At 42.1% G+C, this 26187-nt stretch overlaps 2 protein-coding genes across 8 annotated transcripts in view; one reads left to right on the forward strand and one right to left on the reverse strand.

Annotated features, from left to right (window-relative positions):
- setd5 (SET domain containing 5) overlaps positions 1–13067 on the forward strand; it is a 29318-nt gene extending 16251 nt beyond the window's left edge. For 3 of the 5 annotated variants that reach the window (XM_085455605.1, XM_085455607.1, XM_085455606.1), the window contains exons 7-25: positions 66–104; positions 216–506; positions 1797–1945; positions 2049–2166; positions 2282–2391; positions 2490–2742; positions 2983–3063; positions 3150–3311; positions 3396–3770; positions 4206–4466; positions 4615–4732; positions 4918–5147; positions 5512–5568; positions 5678–6157; positions 6533–6625; positions 8716–9002; positions 9138–9259; positions 9780–9868; positions 10552–13067. In XM_085455605.1, the coding sequence (XP_085311731.1) occupies positions 66–104; positions 216–506; positions 1797–1945; positions 2049–2166; positions 2282–2391; positions 2490–2742; positions 2983–3063; positions 3150–3311; positions 3396–3770; positions 4206–4466; positions 4615–4732; positions 4918–5147; positions 5512–5568; positions 5678–6157; positions 6533–6625; positions 8716–9002; positions 9138–9259; positions 9780–9868; positions 10552–11112 (3876 nt within the window). In that variant the 3' untranslated portion in view covers positions 11113–13067. The remainder of the gene's footprint in view (positions 1–65; positions 105–215; positions 507–1796; positions 1946–2048; positions 2167–2281; positions 2392–2489; positions 2743–2982; positions 3064–3149; positions 3312–3395; positions 3771–4205; positions 4467–4614; positions 4733–4917; positions 5148–5511; positions 5569–5677; positions 6158–6532; positions 6626–8715; positions 9003–9137; positions 9260–9779; positions 9869–10551) is intronic. The other 2 variants (XM_085455609.1, XM_085455610.1) reach the window with 1 other exon arrangement.
- Positions 13068–18537: 5470 nt separating this feature from the next.
- Positions 18538–26187, reverse strand: part of lhfpl4a (LHFPL tetraspan subfamily member 4a) — a 31515-nt gene continuing 23865 nt past the window's right edge. For 2 of the 3 annotated variants that reach the window (XM_085455613.1, XM_085455612.1), the window contains one exon: positions 18538–23312. In XM_085455613.1, coding sequence (XP_085311739.1) covers positions 23259–23312 — 54 coding nt within the window. In that variant the 3' untranslated portion in view covers positions 18538–23258. The remainder of the gene's footprint in view (positions 23313–26187) is intronic. The other variant, XM_085455614.1, reaches the window with a different exon arrangement.

Raw genomic sequence — 26187 nt, forward strand, 5'->3', positions numbered from 1 at the left:
CCCCAGCTCAGTTTTTATGATAAAATCTCCATTTCTTTAAATTGGTTTATTTTTCTTTCTTTTAGGCTTTCAGAGAGGGTTCTAGGAAGTCTATGAGGATGAAGGTAACATTAGACAGTTCTAGACAACAGAGCCCATTAAGGAAAAAAAAAAATCCTCTCTGTGCATCTCACATAGACTCTTAGACAGTTCTCTTGATCATGACTTTTGTACAGAACTCTACCACAGAGGCTAGTGTGTTGGATGAGAACACAGAAGAGGGATGGGAGAGCAGGATCCGCCAGTGGACAGACCAGTATGAGGAGGCTCTTGCCAACCAGTACAGCGCAGATGTGCAGACACTGCTCCAGCTTCACCGATCAGCCAGTACCACCATCTCAAAGAGCGAAAGTGGTGCCACGACACCTGCTTCAACCACACAGATACATGCCTCAATGGATTCTATGGACACCATCAACCGCACTGAGCTGACCTGTAACAATACGGTTTTGGGCTCACAGATGCAGGTCAGTCCTACAAATAAAACTTTGTATGGATAGATTTTAAAAAAATGTTGAAGAACATCCCAGTCGGTATGATAAGTGACTTAGTTGTGCCATTATGTCTCCATTACTGGTTTTAATGGAATCTGCTGGCTAGGGATGAGAATTAATAAGAATTGAGCGATTCTGATTCCATTATCAATATCACTTATGGATTCGATTCATGCAAATTAATTACATGCTGTGTGGTCAAATGTTTGTGCATGTTGGATGTTTTTCCCATCTTTGTTGTGATCAGTGTTGGGGCTGTTACTCAAAAAGTAAAGTTAAAAAGTTATTTCACAGAATACTTTCTTAAAAGTAATGCAGTACGTTTCTTAATTACACCCAGGAGAAAGACATTCGATATACTACTCACGTTAGTTTCATCTTACTCTGTAAAATGACCTCAAAGACACTGTCTCATAATTACAATTAACAATATAAACCTGAGGCTACAGCCCCACACACCAACACAAATCCCTATCCTAATGAGGACACAGGATCTTTCTCTTAGTAGTTAGGTATGGACACAAAGCAAAGATGAAAACCACAACAAAGAGACTTTAAAGCATTTGCCACGGTCATTCTAGTGTAGCAGTCTCCACTTAACCAATGTGCTCTCATCCTTTTTATGTCATGAAAGTAATATCCACATCCACGCTGTAGACTGCACCACTATTTTCCTCCTGTGACACACAAACTGAAATCAGCTGATCGTAGCAAGAGTGCAAGAACCCATAACCAAACTAACGATTCCAAGGAATTGGACGACTGGGAACTGGTTCTCTACAAAAACCAGTTCTCGATTCCCATCCCTACTGCTGGCTGCTTGCTAAGATCCAATCGCAATTCTGTTTTCAAAGAACCCAGTGATATTAATTTTATCCTCTGTTATCTTTTCTGATTGACAGTTAAAAATTATCCTTTGTTATACTGACCCTCTGTGCAGTCTTTCACTTCATCCGCTATCTAATAGCCCATTTTAGTTCTTCCCCCCTTCCAGGAAACTTTATTCTGATTGGCTGTTTCTTGCAAGGAAAAGGATTGAACAGGAGCCACTCTCTGAGATTAAGGCCAACCCCTCTCTGTTTCAGGCAATTTTTCTGCTCCTTCGCTCTTCCGGATTTCAGACACTGAGTGCAGTCTGTGTCCAAGAGTCCAAGATTTTGGTTTATAGTTTTTACTTTATACCCTATTTACTTATGAAAGAAGATAAGGAAAAAGTATAATATTTTTAATGTTTGCCTGTCTCTTTAAAAAATAACTTTATAGCTCCAGCTTGGCCGAGTAACACGGGTGCAGAAACACAGGAAGATACTCCGAGCAGCAAAGAACCTGGAGCCGGACACACTCATTATTGAATACCGGGGAAAGGTCATGCTCAAACAACAATTTGAAGTCAATGGGCACTTCTTCAAAAAGTAATTGTTAATGAGCTACTAAACTACAAAATATGTAATCGGAATTTTGTCTAAATACATTGTTTCACCTGTGAACAGCTTTTCACTCTATTTTTCTTTCTAGACCATACCCGTTCGTGCTGTTCTACTCAAAATTTAATGATGTAGAGATGTGCGTTGATGCCAGGACTTTTGGAAATGACGCCCGCTTCATCAGGAGGTCTTGTACACCCAATGCCGAGGTCAGCTGTTAAGCATTTTGAAAAATAAATCTAAATGCTTGCTAGTTAGCAATGTTTGACGTTTTCATTTAATTCTTGCAGCTAAAACAACCCATAAGCTTGCTTTCTACCACAGGTCCGGCATATGATCGCTGAGGGCATGATCCATCTGTGCATCTATGCTGTCAGGCAAATCACAAAAGACTCTGAGGTCACCATTGGATTTGACTACGAGTTCAATAGCTGGTCAGTTGCTGTCCTCTCTGACGTTCTCCTTTCTTTTAATCAGCAGTTTCTGTTTTCTTATTGGGTTTTTTTGTTTGTTTTTTTTAACAAAATAACAGTAATTACAAAGTGGACTGTGCCTGCCATAAAAGCAACCAAAACTGCCCAGTGCAGAAGCACAACCTGAGCCCTAGGGATAACTTGGTGAGTCCCCCTTCCCTGCCGCCTCCTTCCCCTTTGATTGGTGCTGAGACACGAAGGAGAAAAGCACGAAGGAAAGAGCTGGAGGGCAGTCTAGCTGCTGATGGAAACCAGATGCTGGAGCAGCAGCAACAGGACACCAGCGATCTACAGGGGACCAGTGACACAGAGGTGTGTGTGTGTGCGCGTGGTTAGATTTGATTTTCCAAATAATTGTGTTCAGCGTTGAGGTTAGGCAGCAATAAGAGTTCTACATTAGCTTTAGATTAAAAATCGCCACATCAATAAACACTGCTTTAATACATTTTTGTAAAGTGCAGGCTTGCGGTTTTTTAGAAGTCGTTACATGATTCAATTTGTTGCTTGTCAGGTAAGGTCATTACCTCATGTGATGCTTGTCTGTGCAATTAGGAGAGACTGACAGATGAAGTTAAGGTGGAAGAGGGGGACGAAGGAGAAGTTGATGAAAATGGGGTCATCTCCAATAAAAAAGTAAGTCACATTGCATTTCATGATTTAAGTTGTCCACTCTCGGAAATTCACATAACACTGACTTACATGTCTGCCTGTCCACATAGTCTCTTAACATCCTCGAAAGGAGGAGGAGAAGAATAGGAGGAGCTGAAGTCAAGGAGGAGGGTTTAGAAACTGAGGATGGGGCAGGAAACCCCACAGGGAACTCCTCCATCCCCCAGCACGCTGGAGTTGGGATCAGCACGCGACGCACCACCTATGTTGTGGTCAGTCACGAAGAAAAATTTTAGATTTCTAATTTCTTTTGTGTTCTATATTGAACCAGTTTAATCATTGCATTTATGTTGCAGGAAGCACCATCTATTGAAGAAAAACCCTCCCTCCCCATCCTGCCTGCCCCTGTTGCTCCCCCTAAACCCATAAAACCATCCAAGCCTCGTCCTAAGAGTCGAATATCTCGCTACCGGTCAAGCTCATCCCAGCGTGCCCGACGGCAACGCCAAGCCCTCGCCCAACAAGCTGCAGCAGCTGCAGCAGCAGCAAGGGCAACAACACCAACATCAGCAGATCAGGGTGCTGCTGTGGACGAGGAGGGAAGTCAGGGTGCATACGGTGCTGAACACAGCCACGGGGAGAACAGCCTGGGTGGTCCTCTTGTAGATGGAGATGGCCAAGGCCTTAACTGCATGAACAGAGGCAATCTGCGGTACCCTAAGACCAAGAAGGTAAGACTTTCTACATATACTAAAAGTAATACAGTGGAACCCCGTCATACGAAATTAATTCGTTCCCGAGGGTCTTTCGTAAGTCGAAAATTTTCATAAGTCGAAGCCTTTTGAGTAAACGATAGGCTAATTGCTAACTGCAACAACAATACGTCGTTCAAGTGGAACAGCGAAGCGCAAGTACGAAAGCCAAGGGGGTTGTCACGTGATTCGGAAGGCTTGTGGGCATTGTAGGCATTCTGGGCTCAGCCAATCAGAGCCAGCGGATTTCGTTACGCGGGCATTTTGCTGTAACACGGGCAGAACTATTGCTGTTAAGTGCCTTCGTAACTTGAATTTTTCGTTAAATGGGGTATTCATACATCAGGGTTCCACTGTACAAAGTCCTTTACCTTCTATGAACTATGCAAATGTAACTTTCCATTTTCTTCTCAGTACCTGGTGACAGAATGGCTAAATGACAAAATTCCTGGAGGAGAGAGAATCCACCAGGAGGTGCCTGTTGAGCGCACACTGCGGATAACCACTGACCCCACAGTTCTAGCCACCACGCTGAACATGCTTCCAGGTCTCTCTCAGTCATCACTCATCTGCACCACACCCAGACACTACATCCGCTTCGGTTCCCCGTTCAACCCTGAGAGACGCCGGCCTCGTCCGCTCCAAATGGATGGCACTTACGGCTGCTACAAAAAGGTAAACTTGGAAAAAGGTGTTTTTGGGATGGATGGGTGTGTATCCCACACACAGATTGGATGTTTCACATTTGGTGGCAAAACAAGTGTGTGTTCTTGTCTGTTTTCTCTTTTTTTTTCATAAACCCTTTGTGGTCGTCTTTATGCAGAGATGGATCAAACAGGTGGAGGATGAGAGCTGCTCGGCCAGTGTGGAGGATGGCACAGAGTCCACCTCCTCCCAGCAAAGTACCAGTAGCAGATCCACACCGAACCCCCTATCCAGTGGTAATTGCTTCCACACCTCCATCTGGCTAAGAAAGCACCAAAGCTAGCAGATCAGTGAAGCATGATTCAGAACTCGGCACTAAATGAAAAGTTTGTTTGTAACTGCAAATATGTTTGACTGTTGTAACTGTGGTCCTAGGCTACTTAACGTTCTTGTTGTTTTTGTCATGTTTTTTAAATCACAGAACTCACTGCACCTTTTAAAAAGCGTCGCTCCAAGTATATTACAGAAATAACACCAGCACCCTCGGACCACCTGCTTCGCCCGCTATCACCCATCACCCCTCCACTTCCAGAGGACTCCCTCCACCCACTGCTCCAGACTCCCTGTGGCTCCCTGCTGCCCAACGGTCTGGCCTATTCACCTATGCCCTCACTGCCTGCCAGCCGCTGCAACACACCGTTGCAGTTTGAAGTAAGGGCATAAATATCCACACAGTTTTCTGATGCCTGAGCTTATTTACTATCAAAGTCCAGTGAAATCCAACAGGCCACAAAGGAGAGTTTAGTGATGTACAAATTTCCTTTTCTGTCAGTCCGAGGGAGCTGCACTCTGCTCAGCTGACTCATCTGTGTCAGGACCTGTTGCAACAACCTCACATTACCTCACTTAGTAGTTCAATCTTGTTGCACAGCAGCAAACTCTAGAAGGGCTGTGTGTAAGAGTTTGATGGCCACCACCCCTAAACATCTCAATCTCTTGGTTTTGAACAGATTGCAAGACTTCAGAAAAAGACACACGCTTGGTTTGACACTAATAGACTTTGTTTTGTCTCTAGAACATATCATCCCCTGAGGCGTCTCCTGTCCATCGTCCCGAGTCCATATCCCCTGAGGTACATTTCTTCTCACATATCATGGCACTGATAAAGAAAATGGCTTTACGGTTGACATAACAATGAAGTTTATTTATTTGTTCTTCCCGTTTCCTGTCCTGTCCTTCAGCCATGTCTTCAGACAGACTTTGATGCCTCTCGGCCGCAGTTCCCAGACCTGTCACTCCCCTCCAACATGGAGAGCCCTGTTGCCATGACCTCGGATGATTTTTCCCAATCTGGAGCAGGCCAAGATTCGCAGGGCCCATCTTCTGTAGGGACCAGTTCCCTAAACCCACTGTCATGCCCTTCTTCAGACATAAACCCCCAAAACAGGGAGCAGGCCTTCAGGACAGAGTTCAACCTCATATATACCTGCTCTCCCCTCAACGCAAACCTGGGCAACCCGACAGCCACCGACCGACGCCTCTCCCAGTCAGAAGGGGGATTCTCACCTGCAGATTCCTTCCACGGTTCGATAAGCGGCCAGGGCCTGTTTGGAGAAGTGGGCCCCGGGTCCATGTCACCGTTTGGAGAGCCCCATTTTGGAGGAGGCTACCCTGACAATGGCACACCGCCTCACACCAGCAATCCACCACAAAAAAAGAAGGCAAGTTCCCCATATCTTAATGATACACAGAAAAGATGTTTGAGGTAACTTTGCAGGTAAATCTTAGGGGTTTCTTCTCAGACACAAATAACTTGTGTGAAACACAAACTGAAAAGCCAGAACTCATGATGTGCTTTTCCCCGTGCTCTGTTTGCCCATTAACTTTGTCTTAAATCTGTTTGGTCCCCTGTGTCCGGTATTCAAAACCAAACATCACAGGCATTTAGAAGCTGACCTCTTATGTGTATCTGAAATGATTTCCAGTCTGTAGATTTTACCCTTCCTCCTTTTTCCTTTACTTTCCTCCTCTTGCTCCTCCTCGTTGCTCCTTGACACTCTTTGCCAAGTCTCTCTTCCACTTTTCTTCCAAGGCAGAGGGCCAACCAGCATACCATTAGTCTGCTGACAGGGAAGCCAGATTACCAGGCAATAGCTGTAAGAAGTGAATACAAGCCAGTACAAAATATGGTGAATATTCTCCCTACAACTACATCTTTAGAAGTGTGCATGTAAATATTGTTTCTTTGCATCTGCATACAACACCCACGCCATGCTCCAGCAGCTCTGCCCTCTCCCCTTCTCCAAAACCTACATTGAATTATGATTCTGTAGTTTCCAGAAAGAGTTATTTTGCCATTTCAGTCAAGCTCATTGAAGTGTGTAAGGTTCATCCATTGCCTTCAACACAAGAGACAAATTCCACAAATTGTTATGATGGTGTCGGGTGTGCTCATGCTCCATCTCATCTATGGCTCTTTCCAAACTGGGACTTGTGGTTTATCCACATCCACTGTAAGAGGGGCTAAATTTGTCAAAGTGGTTCACAGCAACCCTCCCCCCCCAAAAATGAAAACGGACAGTATCACGTGGCACCAGAAGAGGGGCGTAGCATGGATCAAGGGTCTGACACATGCATAGATTAACATTCATTAATCTTATTGATAATTGTTCTGAAGCTGCTTGGAAAAACTTAGTTCAGTAAAGCAGCAATTGCTCCTCAGACTGCCAGTAACATGTACTTCCTTACTGCCTTAACGAAAAATCTGTGCCTTAGTTGTGTTGTAATCTCAAACCCCTCTGAAATCCTACGCTGTAATTTGATGTGCACCTCCCTGGATATATAACTGTTGTGGTGACACAACCCTCAGCTATTGTGATCGGCCTGTTTAATACCATCAATTCCTCCTGTGCATTTCCGAGTACTTTTCAGCTGCAGTGTTTGAATTCATCTGTTAGAAAATAACAATCACGACCAGAGAGAAAGTCCCAGCATTTTATTGGTTTCTACCAGCTGGCACTGCAGCAAAACAAAACACTAGAAAACGAGCACAAGGTAATTAATCCATACGGATAAAGGGTGTTAGCCACTTATGTAGGTTAAGTCATATGCTATAGAACAGGAGTAAGCAACTCCAGGCCTCGCGTGCCGGTGTCCTGCCTGTTTTAGATATCACCCCGGGTCAACGCACCTGAATCGAATGATTATGTCAATACCAGGCCTCTGGAGAACTCCCAGACATGTTAAGGAGGTCATTTAGCCATTTAAATCAGCTGTGGACACAGCAGCAAGGACAAATCTAAAACCTGCTCTAGAAAGACTGACCACAGCCTAAATCTGGCTTCAGTCAGCCACATTGACTTGTTTACTCTTCAACCTAAGTTTCGTTTAAGGTTGTTATATCTCTGCGTTCTTGTCAAAATCAACAGAAGCATAAAAAAAAATCTTATAATTAACTGCGCTTGGCATTTAAACATTTCATGCTCTTTTAATAGGTGACCATTTGTAGACCTTATTGTGGTGGGGGGGGAAGGTAAACTGATAGCTTTTGGTGCTCTGTGGTAACTTCATCCTGACATCTGGTCCCTCTGACAGTACAGCCTTGTAGCTTACCTCACATGTGATGTTAAACTGGTTGAAAGATTCAGGCAAGAGCCATCCATGTCAGTTATATATCTATATATACTATGTGTGTATATATAAATATATATATATAATATATAGATGTGTATGTGTGCGTGTGTGGTCATGCCACTCCCCTGCCTCTTTCATAACCCTCTGTTCTTTTGTGTCATGATGACATTAAGCTGGGATGAGCACTCTCATTCTCATTGTAAACGGTGCAGGTGTGTGTATGTGTCGTGCGTGTGTGTGTGTGCTCGAACCTTCTGTGGATATGTTTTCGTAGTTATTGTTTCAGCGTGATTGCATCATGGTGTGGTGCATTTAAAGTTGCTTGCTCCTCTGTCAAAGCTTATGTACTAACACTGCATTGACAACGCAACAGTATGTTGTGTTTGAGTCTCTCGTGACTACAAGTCTGGTCATGGAAGAACAACAGATGTCGTTGCTCCCTGCTGGTGAAGGTGTTTCTCTAAAAATTCTTTAATAGTAATTACAGTTTTCAGGTGAGTCCTCTAGCGTGGTGCATGCGGTCTGCCTGTCACTCAGTGCAGTTTTGGTGAATGGTGTGATTGAGCGAGCAGCCTGGCATAAGTGAGTCCATCAGTTCCTCAGCAGCAGGGTTTGAACAGACTCCCTCTTCCCTCTGCTGCTATAGGTGTCTTTGCTGGAATACCGCAAGAGGAAGCAGGGCAGTGGTCGTGACTCGGAGCCAGCCAGCAGCAGCTCCTCTCTGGGTGGCACTTCCACACAGCCTGGCTCCCACTACAACAAGGAGTCCCATCATCCTCATAACCATCAGCAGATGCCGCTTCCAGCATCTCCACAAAGCACCTTCTCATCCTCAGCACACTCCACCTCAGTCCCACACGTAGAGGAAGTCAGTCCTCCGGAGCACCAGGGCTTGTCAGTGCAGTCCAGACGCCAGGACAGCAACAACCAGTGGTGAGAAGTCCTTTTAAAGATGACTCACTAAATTGGCCTTTCAGTACATGTTCGGCTATGTTAATTGCAATAATTCAGAGCCTAGCAGATAAATAAATAAATGAATGGAGATCTCACAGTTGTCTGTTTTCCAAGGATGGTCCCCACTACTGTTGAGCGTCTGAGGGAAGGCCAGGGGGTTCTAGAGCGAGTGCTGAGAAGCTTCAAGGTGGACCGGAGTTACAAGAGGAGTGAAGGCTCCATAGAGAAGGAATCTGGTATGAATGCATTCGACACGTCACAACAACAAGAATATATTGTTAGACTTTATAGACAGCCTAGTATAAAGCAGTATGTTAGGGATGGCTATTTTAAGGAAAATTAGTATTCGCTGTTCGCTGGGTACCATTTGACTGTTTTCTTTTTTTTCTTTTTTTTTTTTTTTTTTTTTTAAAGGACACCCAAAGAATATAGTAATCGTCATCTTTGGCGTCTTTATTTCTTTGTACAGTAGGAGATGATCCCATAGCACCTCTAACAGCTAAAACCTGGTGCTAGCATGTTTTTTTATTTTATAGTACTTGGTAAATGACTTTTGGCTTTGGCAGTCCCTTACATCCTGCTGTGTGCCATTCTAAAGCAAAGACAAATCTATAGTTTAATACAACAAATGGTCACAAGCAATTTGATTCATTTATATTTTGATAACTGTTGAAATATCTGTGTATGCTCTTTAATTTTCCTTAAAACGTTGCTCTTTTCTTAGTGGTGAAATTGGTTGTCCTGTTTTGTTTTCAGATGTAGATCGATATGAGATGCAGGCAGTGTCCATGGCTTCTTCCACGAAGAGTCCACACAGATACAGCCCCTCTGTTTACTCTCACCAGGTAGCTGGTCCACATCACTTTGAACTTGCTGTCCCTGTTTTGCGTTAGTTGCTTGTAAATTAAGTTCAGTATTCAACAATGACTTCTTGGGTGATTGGCAGAATTTTTTTCAAATTCTGTTCTCCAACCGTTATGAAGGAGACGATCAAAAACAATTAGTCTGCTGAATTCATTTGTCCTATTAAATTCAGCGCTTCCATTTTCTTTAGAGGTGCAGTCATCCCTCTATAGAAGTATGTTTTTCAACAAGATACGATAATAGAGATAAGATGGCCTTTATTAGTCCCACACGTAGGGAATTTGTTGTGTCACTGCAGAAAGTGGGCAGTGTGAAGTTACAGCAGCAAAGTTTAAGAAAAACAGTGGAACAGGATAAGAGATCGTTGTAGAAGTAATAGTCAGCAAGGTTTCGATATTTGACCATGTGTAGCATCACTTCAGGCGTGTCGGCCTTGAAAGATGAATATGGTACCTGAGACGAGACATACTTGAGGAAAAAATTGCTAAAACTTACTTCATTTTAAGAGTGGCTCCCCTCTTAAAATAAAAAGGGGGGTTGTGTTTTTGTTTTTCCCTCCCCCCTCTTCTCTGAAAAACAAATTAAACATCTAGAGCTGGAAATGAGCTGAACAGAAATGTATCAGTGTCACACAGTGTGTGCCTATGTATGTATTTGTGTGCAGGCCACAGAAAGCCACAGACAGACTGACAGCCCGATGTTCCTCCAGCAGACCTCCAGCTCTCCATTCCGGTGTTCCTACAGCCCGTCATCAGGCCAGAATGTCTACCAGCGCCTCTCCTCTTCCCACCAAGGACACGCCCAGGACCACCCCCCAGCCTCATACTCAAGTCCCACCCCCACTTCCTCAACAGACTCCAGGCCAGCGACAGGCTCGCTTCACCAGCAGAGTGGTAGCAGTAGCGCGGATGGAGGCTACAGCAGCAGCCACTTAAAAGCCAGCCTTTTGAACAGCAGCAGCCTGGTGGGGGCTCCTGCCCCAGGATCCCGGGTCCATGGGCAGACTAAAACAGACTCTGGTGCGCAGGCCTCCAAAGGGAGTCAGCATCAGGCACCTCGCAGCCTGAAGTCAGGCAGCCCAGGTCAGGCAGTGCTGCAGGCTAGCCCCAGACTGCTGTCGGCCTCTGGACCGACACACTACCCCCAGCGAGGGACGAACCTCAGTCAGTTCCAGCACTCTTCCCTGCAGGGATCCGGAGTAAGGACACAGTCAGGAAGCTTTTAGGACCTTGTGTGTGTGTGCGCGCGTGCGTGCGCACGCGTGTGTGTGTGTGTGTGTGTGTGTGTGTGTGTGTGTGTGAGCTGTGCATCTCCTCAACCCCTGAGGCTGCAGTACAACAGGGATCAGGAGTTTGGGGAGGGCAAATGTACAGACCTAAGAAGAACAAGGACTTGTTTGAGAATTTGTCCCATATTATTTTCTGTCTTTTCTTTTCTTTCTTTTCAGAAGAATAAAAAATAATTAGCACATCCTGCACAAAGATGAATCATTGACTTTGGACATTATTAGCGAATCAGAGGGAAAAGTGATTTGGCTGACACGTTCAGAGAAAAACAAAGAAATCATATGTAAGTTGAAATTGTTGTTCCTCGAGAGGCTCGATAATGTCAGAAATGAAAACCTTCCACACAAATGTCTGTACAAAGTTCTACCACACCTGTGGTCACTGTGGTATCCAGGTTGGAGAAATGCTGAAATGCATATGTAACTAAAAGCAAGAGTTACAGTTTAAATATCTTGTTTGTTTTGGTCGAGGTTACTTGATTCGGCGAGTGGCCGAGTCTGCGCTGCAGTAATTGTTTAATTTGGTAAGGGGGGAAGACGACCTGTTAATCATCCGTTATATAGATGCATTAGAGAGACGGGGAGTTTGAGCTCTCCCTAAAAACTAGGATCATTCCATATAATTACCAGCTTCCGTTTTCTCAAACATGAAACCAGCCCATTTCCCCCCAGCGACCCAGCCTGTCTTGGTGTTATCTTCTGTTCTTTCACCTCACTGGACTGTTTTGGTTTCACTTTAGGACTGCTCTGATATTATACTTGAGAAATACAGCTCTTTTGATTCATGGTGCTGCATGTTTTGTTTTGTTTGTATTTGTTACGATAAGTTTATAATCCAGTTATGTTCCACCCCACAAGGCTGCATTCATCGTTTTTGTTCTCCAAATCTATACACTCATGCAGGAAAAAGAAGGTTATTAGTGGGGCTATATTTCTAAGCCAAGCTGTTGGGTTTTCATACTGCAGAGTTTGTTTTTTTCCTCTTGTCTGACCAATCGTTGCATTCCGTGTGACGCTGAGGGGAATCGGGGGCGAGGATCTCCGAGGGAGCATTTGGATTGTTTCTAAAACCTAGGTGAAGAAAAAGCTGCTATCCTCTCCTGTTGGAGCTGCTTCCCTTTCCACAGAATGCTGTATTTTGTTTGAATTTTTTCCTTTTTAATTACCAACACATACTGACTTGTGAAGAAAGCGACGGTCCCCCGTCGGCCGCAGCAGGACCTAAGACTAATGTCAAGGCGACAAGGGTGGCCGCCTGCTCCCTCACGTTTTTCATTTAGGACCGGATGTGGGGGGGAAATGGCCACGTTTGCGTGGACGACTTCAAGGACCGAGGGGACCAGTTGTGCAACTGGACACCACCACACACCACTACAGCTCACCACCCTCTCCCCTCACTAACACACAGGAGGGTACTCATTTTACATGAATGTTTGACACATATGGAAAAAAATAAAAGTTGTGACCCAAAATTAACCAGCACCTTAAACTGAAAGAGATACGACCTAAAAAACACAATAGGACATTATGTATGATTATGTGTACTTGTATAGAAAGAAATGTGATATAGACTTGTATGGAGAAAATATCGTACACTGAATTTACCGCATGATCTTTGTTTGTAGGGTCTGAGTGACCACCTTTTGTCAGATGGATGGAAGCAAATCATTGGGTCTGTTCTGGGGTTCCTCCAAAATCCAGGCGCTGCGTTTTTTCTGTTGTTTTTGTAAAGATCCTTCTGTTGGTTTGCTTTTATTTTTACACAGATCATAGTAGTAACTATTTCAATTGTTCTCCTCCAGAAGATTTAAAAAGCAAGAGATGTAATGCATTTTGATAATAAAACAATCATGATGGTAATGTATTTTGAAAACTACCATTGTGATGGCATCTGAGGGAGACTTCTTGTGTGATTTGCACCTGTCGAGCTGTCTGAATGGGATTTACATCGTTGGGGCTTGTACGATAGTTAAAAATGGTCAATTTTCCACAGTATTATTGAAAACATTGCAGTCTTGTTTCAGCTAGCAAAATGTCTTCATTCATCTCCATTAACAGGGTTGCTTCTCTTTCAGTTAATAGTTATCAAATGTCAGTGCAACATAATCACTTTGCTTAACCTGCTAGGATTTCTCTGGCTAGAACAGTGTTAATTTACATATGAAAGTTTCTGAATTTATACGAAAAGGCGCTATTAGACAAATATAAATACAGAAGGGTTGATACAGCCTTTCAAAGAAAAACTCTGGTTCTGTTACTTGCGCTTTATTTTTAAAGGTGGTGATGCATTGAACCAGGTGAAGGTTAGAGCATACTCATGGAAATGAGTGTCAGTGGCTGATGGTGGTTTGGTTCATGCAATTTATACAGGAGGAATGCACTGGCCTGTGGAGTTGGATGAGATCATTTTCTGTATATGCTCAACTGTTAAGAACTATTATGCAGCTTAAAGGTTTAAATGTACTTTTACTGAGTTTTCTTAACTGCATCAGTGTTTCTCAGTGCCGTCTCTCTCCACTAGAGAGCAGCATTGAGCTGCAGACTAATGTAAAACAAACGACCCAAGTGAAAGTCAGCTTCTCCATTGTCACTCTGATCTCTGATACTCTAGCTGTGTTTGGTCATATGTTCAGTCTCAAAAGTTACAATATGCACTTATACATAGCAACGTCACGGTGACAGAAAGCGATAGTTTCTATGGATGTGTTAATTAGAACCATCACTGGATGTCGCAATTTCCTCTCTTGATTTTCAACAGCTTGCCCATGGAGCTGTTAAATACAGTTATTTAGGGTCTTTGCCTTACAATATAAAGCGTGTGAGGCACCTCTTGTTCTGATTCATCACTACATTAATAAAAATGAAATGAATTAAATATTATGACAAAACAAACCCTGAACTTTTCTGACCTTTGGAGCTGTTGATGACGCTTTCCAAACACGTTTTGAAATTTAACAATGAGGTTATATTTTTGCAAAAGCACATTTCTCAGTTACAGCATCTGCTAAGTTGATTTGATTTCAGTGTTTTACACAGATATATAGTTTAGTACGCTGTATTCAGTTTTATCTGCGCTCATAATCACTATGCATATCTTTCTGTAATAGGTGAATAACACACTAAGAACATCATGCTCTCAGTTGTAGAACTAAATGAGTTACAGCAAATAACCCATCAGTGACCTGGAGAGTTGCACTGACGGTCTCTACAGAACATCTTTTCTTTTCTGTTCAGTATAGAAAAATGTGTATTCCTTTACTGCAATCAGTTTCACCCAGCAACAGCAAACATCCTCCTGTAACCACTTGCAAACCAGTCGTGGAAAAAGGATTTTTCCCTCATGACCAATAGTTATCACGTGGCCACCAGCTGATCAATAGTCTCCTGCAAATTGATGGATGGATGTTATTGTTGCCAAAAACAGGTTTACTGCACCTTTTGTCCCACTCACATTATACTGACACTGCCAGTGGACTTCAAGGATCAGAGGCAGCAGGGAGAATGTAACGTGGTATGTAAATGCAAGAGATCAAGGGTTTCTTTTCTTGGATCTGCATGGCAGCTGCACTGGTGTCGCTTTAAGTGAGAACTTTATGAACCTCATAAATCGGTTAGGGGGCATTCCTTGGAGATTTTGAGGTAAATCTCTGGAGAAGATCCTGGACTGCTCTGTGAAAGGCATGTCTGTAGCAGAACTGGCAGACTGTAATGGAAAGTCTGCACATTTATTCTAATGACAAATATAAGCATTATATCAATGCTTGTTTGTGGGATGCTGCTATAGTTTTCTGGGTTGTGCCACTTTCGAAGCAGGAAGATCAGTTACACAGAGAAAGGTCGCTGACTGATGTTTTCAGTTTTGTCAAGCCAGCAAATGCAAAAAAAGAACTTTGTTAATTACCAAGACCACACTGAGGGGAAAACATACTGCAAAGGCAGTGGGTTGTCACACATGGTCATTTCACACCACATCATGCATTGAAACACTGAAGTACATAACTAAGTATCAAAGTAGTTAGGACTGTCCAGCACTCTACCTGACCCTCCCCGAGGCAAACCTGAAGGACCACAGCTGCTCTCTGAGGTGACTGCTCCAGCCTCAGCAGATGGAAGGCTGAGAGAAGGCACAGCAAGGAACTATGTTACTATTCAGCCAGTAGTCTGGACACAGTGCACCACAACCAAGAAAGCAGCGATCACCCACGACTTACTGTGTAGCCTGCTGCCCCTGGTCATTTTTTAGCTGCACAGTCAGGGTTAGAAATAACAGGAAACATGGCTAACCAACACAGGGGTAGAAAGTTGTGCCAGGACATGATGATAAGCTGAGAAATACACCAGTTAAGTTCGACGCATCTGTTTATGTAGTTTCATATAAATTTAATGAAATAAAAAAATATAAGCAACTGTCTGAGTACAGTCAGGTTTATCGTGTCTCTCTAAGCTTGATATTACAGCTTTTGGTAGGGGGAAGATTCATAAAAAATGTATAGAGTTTATCTGCGGTGTTAGAATTATATTGGCAGTTGTCATTTGTACAAATACTGTCACATGCGTATTCTATTCAATTCAATTCAACTTTGTTTGTACAGCGCCAAATCACAACAAGGTGCTTTATATTGTAAGGTAGACCTCACAATAACACATACATAGAGAAACCCAACAATCATATGACCCCTTATGAGCAAGGACTTTGGCGACAGTGGGAAGGAAAAACTCCCGTTTAACAGGAAGAAACCTCCAGCAGAAACAGGCTCAGAGAGGGGCGGGGCCATCTGCTGCGACTGGTTGGGGAGAGAGGAGGAACATTTAACCCTTCCAAGATGACGTTACACCTTTTCTGACAGCTGGAATGATCATCTGTTTACAACATCACAGCAGTCATAAGGAATTCCTTCCCTGTAGCTGCCATGCTATGAAATATCCAAGGTGGCTCAGGTGCACAGGAATTTGGCCTTTCAAAACAGAAATCTTCAGTCTTACAGTTGCACTGTACCACAAACTCCACCCTGCTGCCACACAGGCAGTTTCACCCTCAGTGGGGAAGTTCATGAGTTTTGATAACAAACCTGGCACCGAATGCACTGCTGTCACATTTGGGGCCAAAAGTCCGTTTAGCTTAGATTAAATTCTTCTTTGTTGAGGATTCTTAACTCTTTGCTTTGTTCCTTGATAATTCACGGTCACGATTCCCAAGCATGTCTTTCATCCAGTCTTCCTTCTCTCTCCCCAACAGGTCGTGGCAGATGGCCCCGCCCCTCCCTGAGCCTGGTTTTGCTGGAGGTGTCTTCCTGTTAAAAGGGAGCCAAAGTGCTTGCTCATAGGGGGTCATATGATTGTTCAGTTTTTCTCTGTATGTATTATTGTAGGTCTACCTTACAATATAAAGCACCTTGGGGTCATTGTTGATGTGATTTGGTGCTGTATAAATAAAACTGAACTGAACTGAAAATTGAACAATTCAACATAGCAACTAGCTGGCTAATGTTGTTGCTAGCAAGATATGATCTGAAGCCAGAATTTGTTTTGCTCTCATTTTGTGTTGGAGTCCGTGTTGTGTCAATTTCCAGACTGGTACTGGTCACCATGGGCACTGACAGTTGAAGAGAGGCATCCGCAGTCTCTTAGAGGGGACCCAGAGTGTCACCAAAAGTCTCCCTTTTTCTAGAGCATGACAGTCAGATACATCCAGACAGTGCCAGTAAAGGGCATTTAATTAATCATGTTTGAGAAGATTCAGGAATCCAGGCTTCACTAGTATCTTATCTAAGATCAGCTGGGAAAACGCTTTTAAAAGTATGGCTAGATGTTATCACTGGTTCCCTTACATGAAGGCTTCTCATTGACATGTATGTAAATAGAATGAAAGACTTTAACTAATGTTACATATAACAGTCATTCATCATCAATTGATCAGTATTAACTGTAAAGACATTTCCATTATATTTCATTTGAATCATGAGCTTTGCTCCTGTGTCTGTAAAACATCCATCCATCCTTCCGCTTATCCTTTTCAGGGTCGCGGGGGGCGCTGGAGCCTATCCCAGCTGTCATAGGGCGAGAGGCAGGGTACACCCTGGACAGGTCGCCAGTCTGTCGCAGGGCCAACACACAGGGACAAACAACCATTCACACTCACATTCACACCTAGTGACAATTTGGATTATCCAATTAACCTATCCCCACAAGCTGCATGTCTTTGGACGGTGGGAGGAAGCCGGAGTACCCGGAGGGAACCCACGCAAACACGGGGAGAACATGCAAACTCCACACAGAAAGACCCCGGCCTGATGGTGGAATTGAACTCAGGACCTTCTTGCTGTGCAGCAACAGTGCTAACCACCGTGCCACCGTGCTGCCGTTCTGTAAAACAGAAATTAAAATTTTTAGTTACTGGTTTATTTATTTAAAATGACACTAATGGTGATAAAAAGGTTATATGGCACTGGCAGCCATGCTGGACTCTCCACTCTGCTCAAACATTCCTGTTTCACTACTAGAGATGGGCAGTAACGCGTTACTGTAATCTGATTACTTTTTTCAAGTAATGCATAAAGTAAGGGATTACTATTGCAAAAACGGAAATTAGATTACCGTTACTTTCCCGCGTTACTGCGTTACTAAAACCGTGATTTTTTTGCAGAATGTCTCACGACAGTGACGTAAGCGAGTGCGCCGTTAGTGACAACAGCTGTGTGCAGATCAACACCAGGGTAAACCTCCGCCTACCCCAGTCCTGCTTTACAGGTGAAAATAGAGCAACAGGACCGCTGAGTCTTTGACTTTATTTATTTTCTGCTGTGTTTTACTTGCATCTATTTGAAAGACTGAGTGTAAACACACAAAATATTTTATTTTATGTGCTGGAATGTGCAGAAAATAGGTTTCAATGTTAAACTCATTTATTCAACTCAGAGAATGTTGCATATAATTAAATTTTTGCTTGATGCATAAAGTTTAAAGATTAAAACTGATAAAAACAAGTTTTAAAATGAGACTTTTCCATTTGATTGCATTTTGTATGATGGATTATGCAGAAAAAGTAGAATTGGGCTGAAAGATCTATCGCTTTATCACCTCTTCAGGTTGTAAATCGTGTTTTTAAAAAGTAAATAAGTAACTAATTACTTTTAAAAATAAGTAATCAGTAAAGTAACAGGATTACTTTTTGGGGAAGTAATCAGTAATTAGTTACTGATGACTTTTTTCAAGAATCTTGACCAACACTGTTCACTACACAGAGACATCAGAGCATCCCATAACCAAACTAACACTCAAACAAAGGCAGAGGAAAAAGAAAACAAGTATAAACCAATCACTTTCATCTTGATTAGGTACAATTAAATAACAGTCTTGGGAAGGAAGGAAGACCAAATCTTTTTTATTTATATATTTATTTGCATGGATGTGTCTTTGACATATGACTCATTCAGAGCAGCTCAAATGCCATTGCTGAGTATGCCACAAATTATTCAAGGAAAAAAAAATCATAGCAAATACCAATTTACTTTTGCTGTTATTAGTACAACTGTTGAATTGATTGGAGGAAGATAGGGTGGTGTATAAGTGGAGGACGGTGCACACAAGTGGACTACATCTTATGTAGTAGGCGCAATCTGAAAGAGGTAGGAGACTGCACGGTGGTCGCACAGGAGAATTTAACTAGGCAGCAAAGATGGTAGTCTGTAGGATCACTTCAATCATCAAGAGGAAGCGAGGGCAGAGGCTCAGGAAGGAATTGAGACGTGCTCTGGGTGGAAGGGAAGAATTACAAGCTGACTGGGAACATAAAGCTGTAGTGCTGAGGGAAGCTGCCAAGCTGTTTGGTGCATCCTCTGGACAGAGGAAGTATTGGAAGGTTAGGCTTATGGCAAAGAGAGAAAATCTATCTGCTTGGCCAATCTATCAATTGGCCAGGCAGAGAGAGACTGAGATGGAAAAGATGTGCAGTGGGTTAGGATGATTAAACACAGAAATGGAAATGTGCTAGTGATTGAAGAGTCTGCTGACAAGACAGAAGACAGAAGAAATACTCCAAGGAACCGATGAATGAAGAAATCGAGAGTGAGAGGAGGATAGATGGTGGAGAGTTTTTGAATCAGGAAGTGCAGAGGATTAGTAAGGAATAAGTGAAGGCAGCTATGAAGATGATGAAGAGTGGAAAGACAGCTGGTCCAGATGACATAGCTGTGATGGTGTGTGAATTACCGGGAAACTGGTGGAAATGGTAACATGTAAGGAGTAGAGATGAGTTTAAATACCTGGGGTCAACCATACAAAGCAACGGACACGGCAAAAGAGAGGTGAGGCAGGGTAGTCTTGGTGGAAATGAGTGTCAGGGGTGATATGCGATAGAAGGGTAGCAGCAAGAGTGGAAGAGAAGGCTTACAAGGCGCCAGTGAGACCTTACTCCACCACAATAAGAGGCTGAGGTGGAGGAGGTCGCAGAATTTTAGATGTTAAGATTTAAATTCAGATTGACCAGAAAGGACAAGAAAGAGAAATGAGTACATCAGAAAGATATCTCTGAGTGAGCGGTTTGGAGAGAAAAGGTTGAGATGGTTTAGGATGTATGCAGAGGAGGTTTGTGGATGTAGTGCAGGGGGTTGGTGTGACAGAAGAGGATACCAGAGACAGGGAGAGGTGGATGCAGATGATCTGCTGTGGTGACCCCTAAAGGGATCAGCCAAAACAACTATCAATACATGTGTTGTAAACATATACTTGCTTGTGCAAAAACTAGTTGAGAAATCTGTACTGGAAACTTTAACCCTGAGAAAATCTCACAAAAACTAAAGATCCTTTGGTGCTCACATGTTCTTAACTGCTCCAGTCACGCAGGTATTCAACCAATGAGGATCAAAAGTCAAACTAATATTACTGCAGATATTATGTGATGATTGAACTGGATAAACAGAAGAGAACGGTTCGATGGATGAGTGTTTTAATACACCTCAGCAGGAAAAAGGAAAAAGACTCCTGAGGCTGACAGAAAATGAAAGGACATCTATCACTTGAGATGACTGTGAGTGCAATATCATACCACTAAAATGCTCAGGAAACTCTTCCAAAGGTTAAATCTGCATACTTTCATTCATTGCATGCCTCTGTGTAGGGATGGGTACCGGTGTCATGGCACCGGTTCTGACATAAACGGTAGTAACCAGACCGAAAAGCAGCGCACATTTCGGTGCTTTATTTCGGTGCTTTTATTCCTGAGCTGTGATACACTTCTAGCCAATCATTTTACGTTTCCGAGGATAGTAGGCGGGTCCAGGTAGAGCTACAGATTAAAAATGCCCAAAGCGAAGCGGTCAAAAGTCTGGCTGTACTTCACAGCAAAAGATGCAAACTCAGCAGCAACAAGTGCTTTAAGCTGATACTGTGATACTGTCAAAGGAAGTAACACCTCAAATCCGATGAAACACCTGGCGACACATAGCGTTTTTTTAAAAAGCCCAGAAATGCGCCGTATTTGATAGCTTGCTGCGAGACCTCACACCGAGCACATCTACTGCGGGTGGGTTGGCTGTTATGCAACATCCCCCAAAAACACGAAGAGGAGAGTCCTGGCCCCTAGCCCTGCCAGTGTAGCAGAAATTGTATTTTTGTATTGTATTGTATCTTTATTTATTTCAGACATAATAAAACAAACAACCAAAAAACAAAAAAAAAACAATATATACTCGTCCACTATGAAATGATGAGGATGATGATGCAGCAGCAGCCGCTCTTTTCTGCGTGAGTAGCTTAATGTTGTTCGTGTGTAATTTACGTTGAGTAGGCTAACCACGTTATTACATTAATGCATGTAAGGTGAACTAGCAAACATCATCATAGCTACATGCGGCTGTCTTCTTGTTTGATGGCAGATACTCCCTTCACCCTGGCCAAAAAGGCTAAAATGACCAAAGAAAAAGTGGGAAACAGTTAAACATGAGAGGTTTTTGGACAAAGTTTGTGTTTTTTCCATTGTTTAAGCACTGCTTCCAGCCAAGAGTGATACCATATATGCCCCATAGCTGCAGAAAAGGCTAACATTGTTATCTTTTTACAAAAAACAGCTGAACATGAGAGGTTTTTGGACCAATTTTGTGTTCTCCATTCTTTAAGCACCGGTTTGAGCACCGTTTGAGCACCGGCACCGGTATCGGATAAAACCTAAACGATACCCATCCCTACCTCTGTGTGTCTGCCACTATACCAGCGTTTTGAATATAGATTATAAATTTAATGCTCTTGATGATGTCCTAGTATTTTTTAAAGATGCCCAAACTGACAGCACTAGCATCATTTGCCTCCTACAAGCTACACTGATATACAAATCCAAAACATGGTTACTAAATAGCTTTGATATGTGGTCAAAATTGAGGTAAGATCAAAGCCTGTCTTCTGACATCCCATTTTAAAGTTTAAAGAAAATATACTGTAAAATGTAAAATTCATGAGGAAAACAGATAAACAGACTTCAGTGACTTTAGCTGGTTAGCTATGGCTAGCCCACAACCCTTTTTCCACTGAATAAAAGAGATGCTCTAGCTTCTTAACTGACTTTGTTGAACATCAACTTTACAACTGAAATTTACGTCAAAATATTAAAAACAAACAAAGAAACTTTCCCGGATAGGCTGAGTAATTAGTTTAAATGCCTTTTACAGCATTTAATTCATGATAAATGATCAAACTAGCCCCTGACTATAAATGGGCGCGCTAACTAAAGCATCTTACAGACTTTTGCATTATTGGTAATCACCAAAAGAGATTTTCCACAAGGGTTTTTAGGCCACTTTAAACCCCAACAGAATCCTAAATGTTCCAAAGTTGTTTTCTTTCAGAAAATTATCCATGAGGTTTTTTTGTGGTTTTTATTAGATCGTCCTGATCTGAACCTGTGTTGACTTTCTCTGTATTCATGCAACATCAGCACTAGGGTATTAGTGCGTCCATCAGAATCTAGATTCTATTTTATTATTCACTGACTTTACAGAGCTGTTGGATTAAATCTGTCAGCTTTTCAGGCAGCAACTTGGAAAAAGCAAGTTTAAAACTTTAAAAACATCTAAGTAAATAATGATCACGATAGTCTTTCTTTCCACCTTCTCATTCAGTTGTGCCTTCCAAAATGAAAATGCCTTGTATAATCATCATGTCAGCCAATTGTCTGTGTCCATATAAGATTAGCTACATAGTATGCAATTCTTTTTCTTGTCCTCTCAATACTCTTCAACTGCTGGACAGTGCAGCAGACTGAGGAGTCTGAGCCCCAGCATCGTCTTTCAGGCCTGAGATAGATGCAGCATGCAGGGCTCTTTTTGGACATACAAACAGAACCCAGCTGAGGAAGCAGAACAGATATCGCCCCTTTGATGAACAAACCAAAAACTGTAATGTTGTGAAATACGAACGAATGAAACAGCTGGTTTTGGCCACCTGTTGGTATTATTACACACAGAGTAAAGGACAAACACATTATACTGCTAACAGCTGATGAATATGTTGTTTCACGTATGGGCAACAAAATGCTTAAAAGTATGTATTTACCTATTTCCATAGAAACATGTTTATTTTGACGTTCCCGGGCTCAGACAGTGTCGTGTACAAAGAGAAGTTGAAAATGAACCTAAAAAAGACTTCAAAATGACACCTCGTCTAAATTGTACAAAAGTTGTTTCATTTCTTTTTTGTTATGTCATAAGTAGCACCTGTGTGCTTTTACATGCGCACTTCTTCTTTTGACTTTTAAAGCTGTAAAGTGGTTTTTTTCTTCATTCAATAATCACATTTCGTTAACTCTGTGAGCTTTGATGTAATAACTCCTTGGAACAATACGAGTGTGTGTTTGCGAATGATTTTATCCCAGAGTTTGGTAAAGCTGATCATCCCACTTTCTCTCAGGTTTTGTTTCTTCTCAAACAGTTTGACTTTGTTAGATTAGTTCGTGTCAGTCCTGCTTAACAAACTTTGACCTCCAAAACCCAAACCAAAAGGGTTTCACCTGCAGAGCTTAGGACAGGAGATGGATGGAGGAGGTGAAGTATCGGGGAACGAGGCACAAAGCTGGAAGAGGAGGAAGAGATCTTTGGTTCTCAATGGAACCGCTGAACACAAAATCTTGGATCCTTAGTTTCTTGTATTTCAATCTGGTTAAGAAAGAGAGAGAAAGAACAGAGGCAGTGTCAGGACAGCAGCATCTGAGCTGAGAAATGGAAACTGAAACATGCCATGAGAGACAGGAGAGGGTGGCAAAGCAGGTGTGTGCCAGGACTCATTCTTGTCCTGCATGCTATATACTATTTTGTACTGGCAGGGATAGACTGTGCTTGAACACTGGGGTTATATGTCAAGCACAAAATTAGGCATCATTTGCACACATTTCTATCTCATATGCAACAGTTTAGAGTGGAAATGTCTCTGTAAAATCATGCACAATTCACAGACTGCACACATCTGTTGAAACAGAAAATTCCTTCCTCACCTTCAGTGAATTTCATGTGTTTGTTATTTTGTGAAGAACACCAAGACAATGCCTCCTATATTTTCTGAATAAAATCGGATATGTATCTGAGAAGATATGATGTGAAATGCCCAACCTGTCCTGTCTCACAATGCTAAAGAATCCAAATATTCCTGGATCCAGACTTCTGGACTCTGCGTTTTGAAGCCTCAAAGTTAGTGGGGTTATTTTTGGTATATAGTTGGCACATTTAGATGATGACTGTATTCTAAAGCTTCCGGTGTAAAACACATATAACTGCTCAGACTAATAAAATACACAAATTTCACTCAGCACAACCACACAGCAGGCATTATTATTAATCGACAGCGACATTCATGAAGACCATAACCACTATCGAGCTGTTATGATGGATTAAATTATCAAGAGAGTCCAAGATTTGTATTCTTTTGTTCTTTTTTGTTTGTTCATTTGTCCCGGACTTCAGACAGTCTTCAGCATGAATGTTTTGGAGTGGGATGTACCACAGAGAAGTGTCACGCCTTGTAGTTCAAACCAGCCTGCGATCTTTCTGTGAACCAAACCGTGTAGTTTAATAAAGTTATTTAAATTGATAATATCATATCAAAAATAGCTGTTAGTGTCGAAATCTGTTGGCAGTTGAATATTTTCCCTTTAAAAGTGGAAAAATAATTATTTTGTATACAAGACCCAAATGGATCCATATGAAACCAGACGGATGTTAGAGGCTGTGACTACTGCCTGGTATTTGGCATTCAGACATTTTCTAGTATTTTCAATTCTATTCTCCTGTAGATCAGTTTTGCACGTTCATTATTTTCCTGCTGACTCCACACACATTCAGCCATGACTCACTCTTCTTTCCTCTCCTATTCTGTTTGGTGTTGTAACCTTTAAATGAGTGATGTTAAAATTCAAATGACTGTTGGAGCTTCCTTTGTTTATGTCACATGACTGCAAGTCAAAGTAGGGGAACTGTCACAAGGACTTTGACATATGAATCAGCAGGTGGTGAATAAAAGGCCAAAAACAAACAGAAACATTGTAATGTGACAGTCTTTAACGTTTTTCTTACAGATTTTGCAGCCTCATTCTGATACACTTTCAATGTAATTTTATCCTTTAGAGCTGCTATGTCTATTTGAAATGCATAAACCTTCATAGTTCTGCCATGAGATCTTAGGTCTTTAATGTTTTATTAATGTTTATTGATAACTCAATGAAAAAAATGTTTCTTTTGATGGATTAAAAGAACCGAAAACTATTGTAAATGTCACAAATACAAATGGGAGCAACTTACTGGCCTGTGAATACCAAGGTCAGATCAAGTTTAATTAAACTCAGTTAAGCAAGCAGCAGTCTGATTTGAGGCATCCATTATTTAGCCAGTCACAGCTGCCCCTGGATGAACCTCCTGTTTGTCACAAACAGGCTGGATGGGGAGGGATGGGGGTTGAGTTTGAATGTTGCTGATGAAGGCTGCCTGTGGAGAAGGATATTAATAGCTCCAGCACTTACCAGATGACTCATTCTTCAAACAAAACCGTCAAATGAAAATGATTTTTTACCCAAAGTTGGTTGGATGTTGGGTGAGATGTGGAGGTTATTGAATATTGTATTATCTGTTAGGTGCCGCGCCTCCAAGAAATACATACGTACTGGACCCAGTTACAGTGTGAGGGGATTTTTCTTGCACATTATGTTTCTTGACATTTATGTATGTTTGTAAACACTAAATTCTCTGAGCCTGGTTCTGCTGGAGGTTTCTTCCTGTTAAAAGGGAGTTTTTCCTTCCCACTGTCGCCAAAGTGCTGCTCATAGGGGCTCATATGATTGTTGGGTTTTTCAGTGTATGTATTATTGTAGGGCCTACCTTACAATATAAAGCACCTTGAGGCGACTGTTGCTGTGATTTGGTGCTATAATAAATAAAATTGAACTGAATTGAATTAAATTCCTACTGCATCAGATATTTGACGTGGTGGGCCTCATCACAACGGTAAGTCTAATATGGTTAAAGCTGTCAAAGAACTTGGAGTGATATGGAGGAGAGCTAAAAGAACATTACACTGCAAACACCAACATACAGCTGCTTTGCCATTTTAACTGAGGACCACCAGTCTTTTAAAGCATAGGTTCAGATTTACATTGCAATAACGTCAGTGCTCCAAAAGAAAGGACAGCACAACATAATGTATTTACACACAAAAGCGCCCCTGTTGACCATTATGAATAATGCAGCCTAACTAGTAAATAAAACCCTCACTCCAAGAAATCTGAGATGTGTAAGATTTAAATCACTTCTCACAAACCCACAAATGATTCACAGTAGAGCATAGAAAACATATCAAGTGATTAAACTGAGACCTAATATTTCATGAAAAATAGCTCATTTTGAATAAGATGGCAGCAATACTGTCACGGCTGGGTTCTCTTTTGTTTTCTTTGTTTTTCTCAGTGAATCTAAGCTTCAGTTGGAATGGTGGCTCCACCTCTGGGCAGAGTATTGTAGACTGTTCTGTCTTCACTCCTGTAGTGAT

The sequence above is a fragment of the Copadichromis virginalis genome, linkage group LG5 (assembly GCF_057382275.1).
Source record: "Copadichromis virginalis isolate Kocher_CV1m ecotype Utaka linkage group LG5, C_Virginalis_male_GT1.1, whole genome shotgun sequence".
Classification (NCBI taxonomy): domain Eukaryota; kingdom Metazoa; phylum Chordata; class Actinopteri; order Cichliformes; family Cichlidae; genus Copadichromis; species Copadichromis virginalis.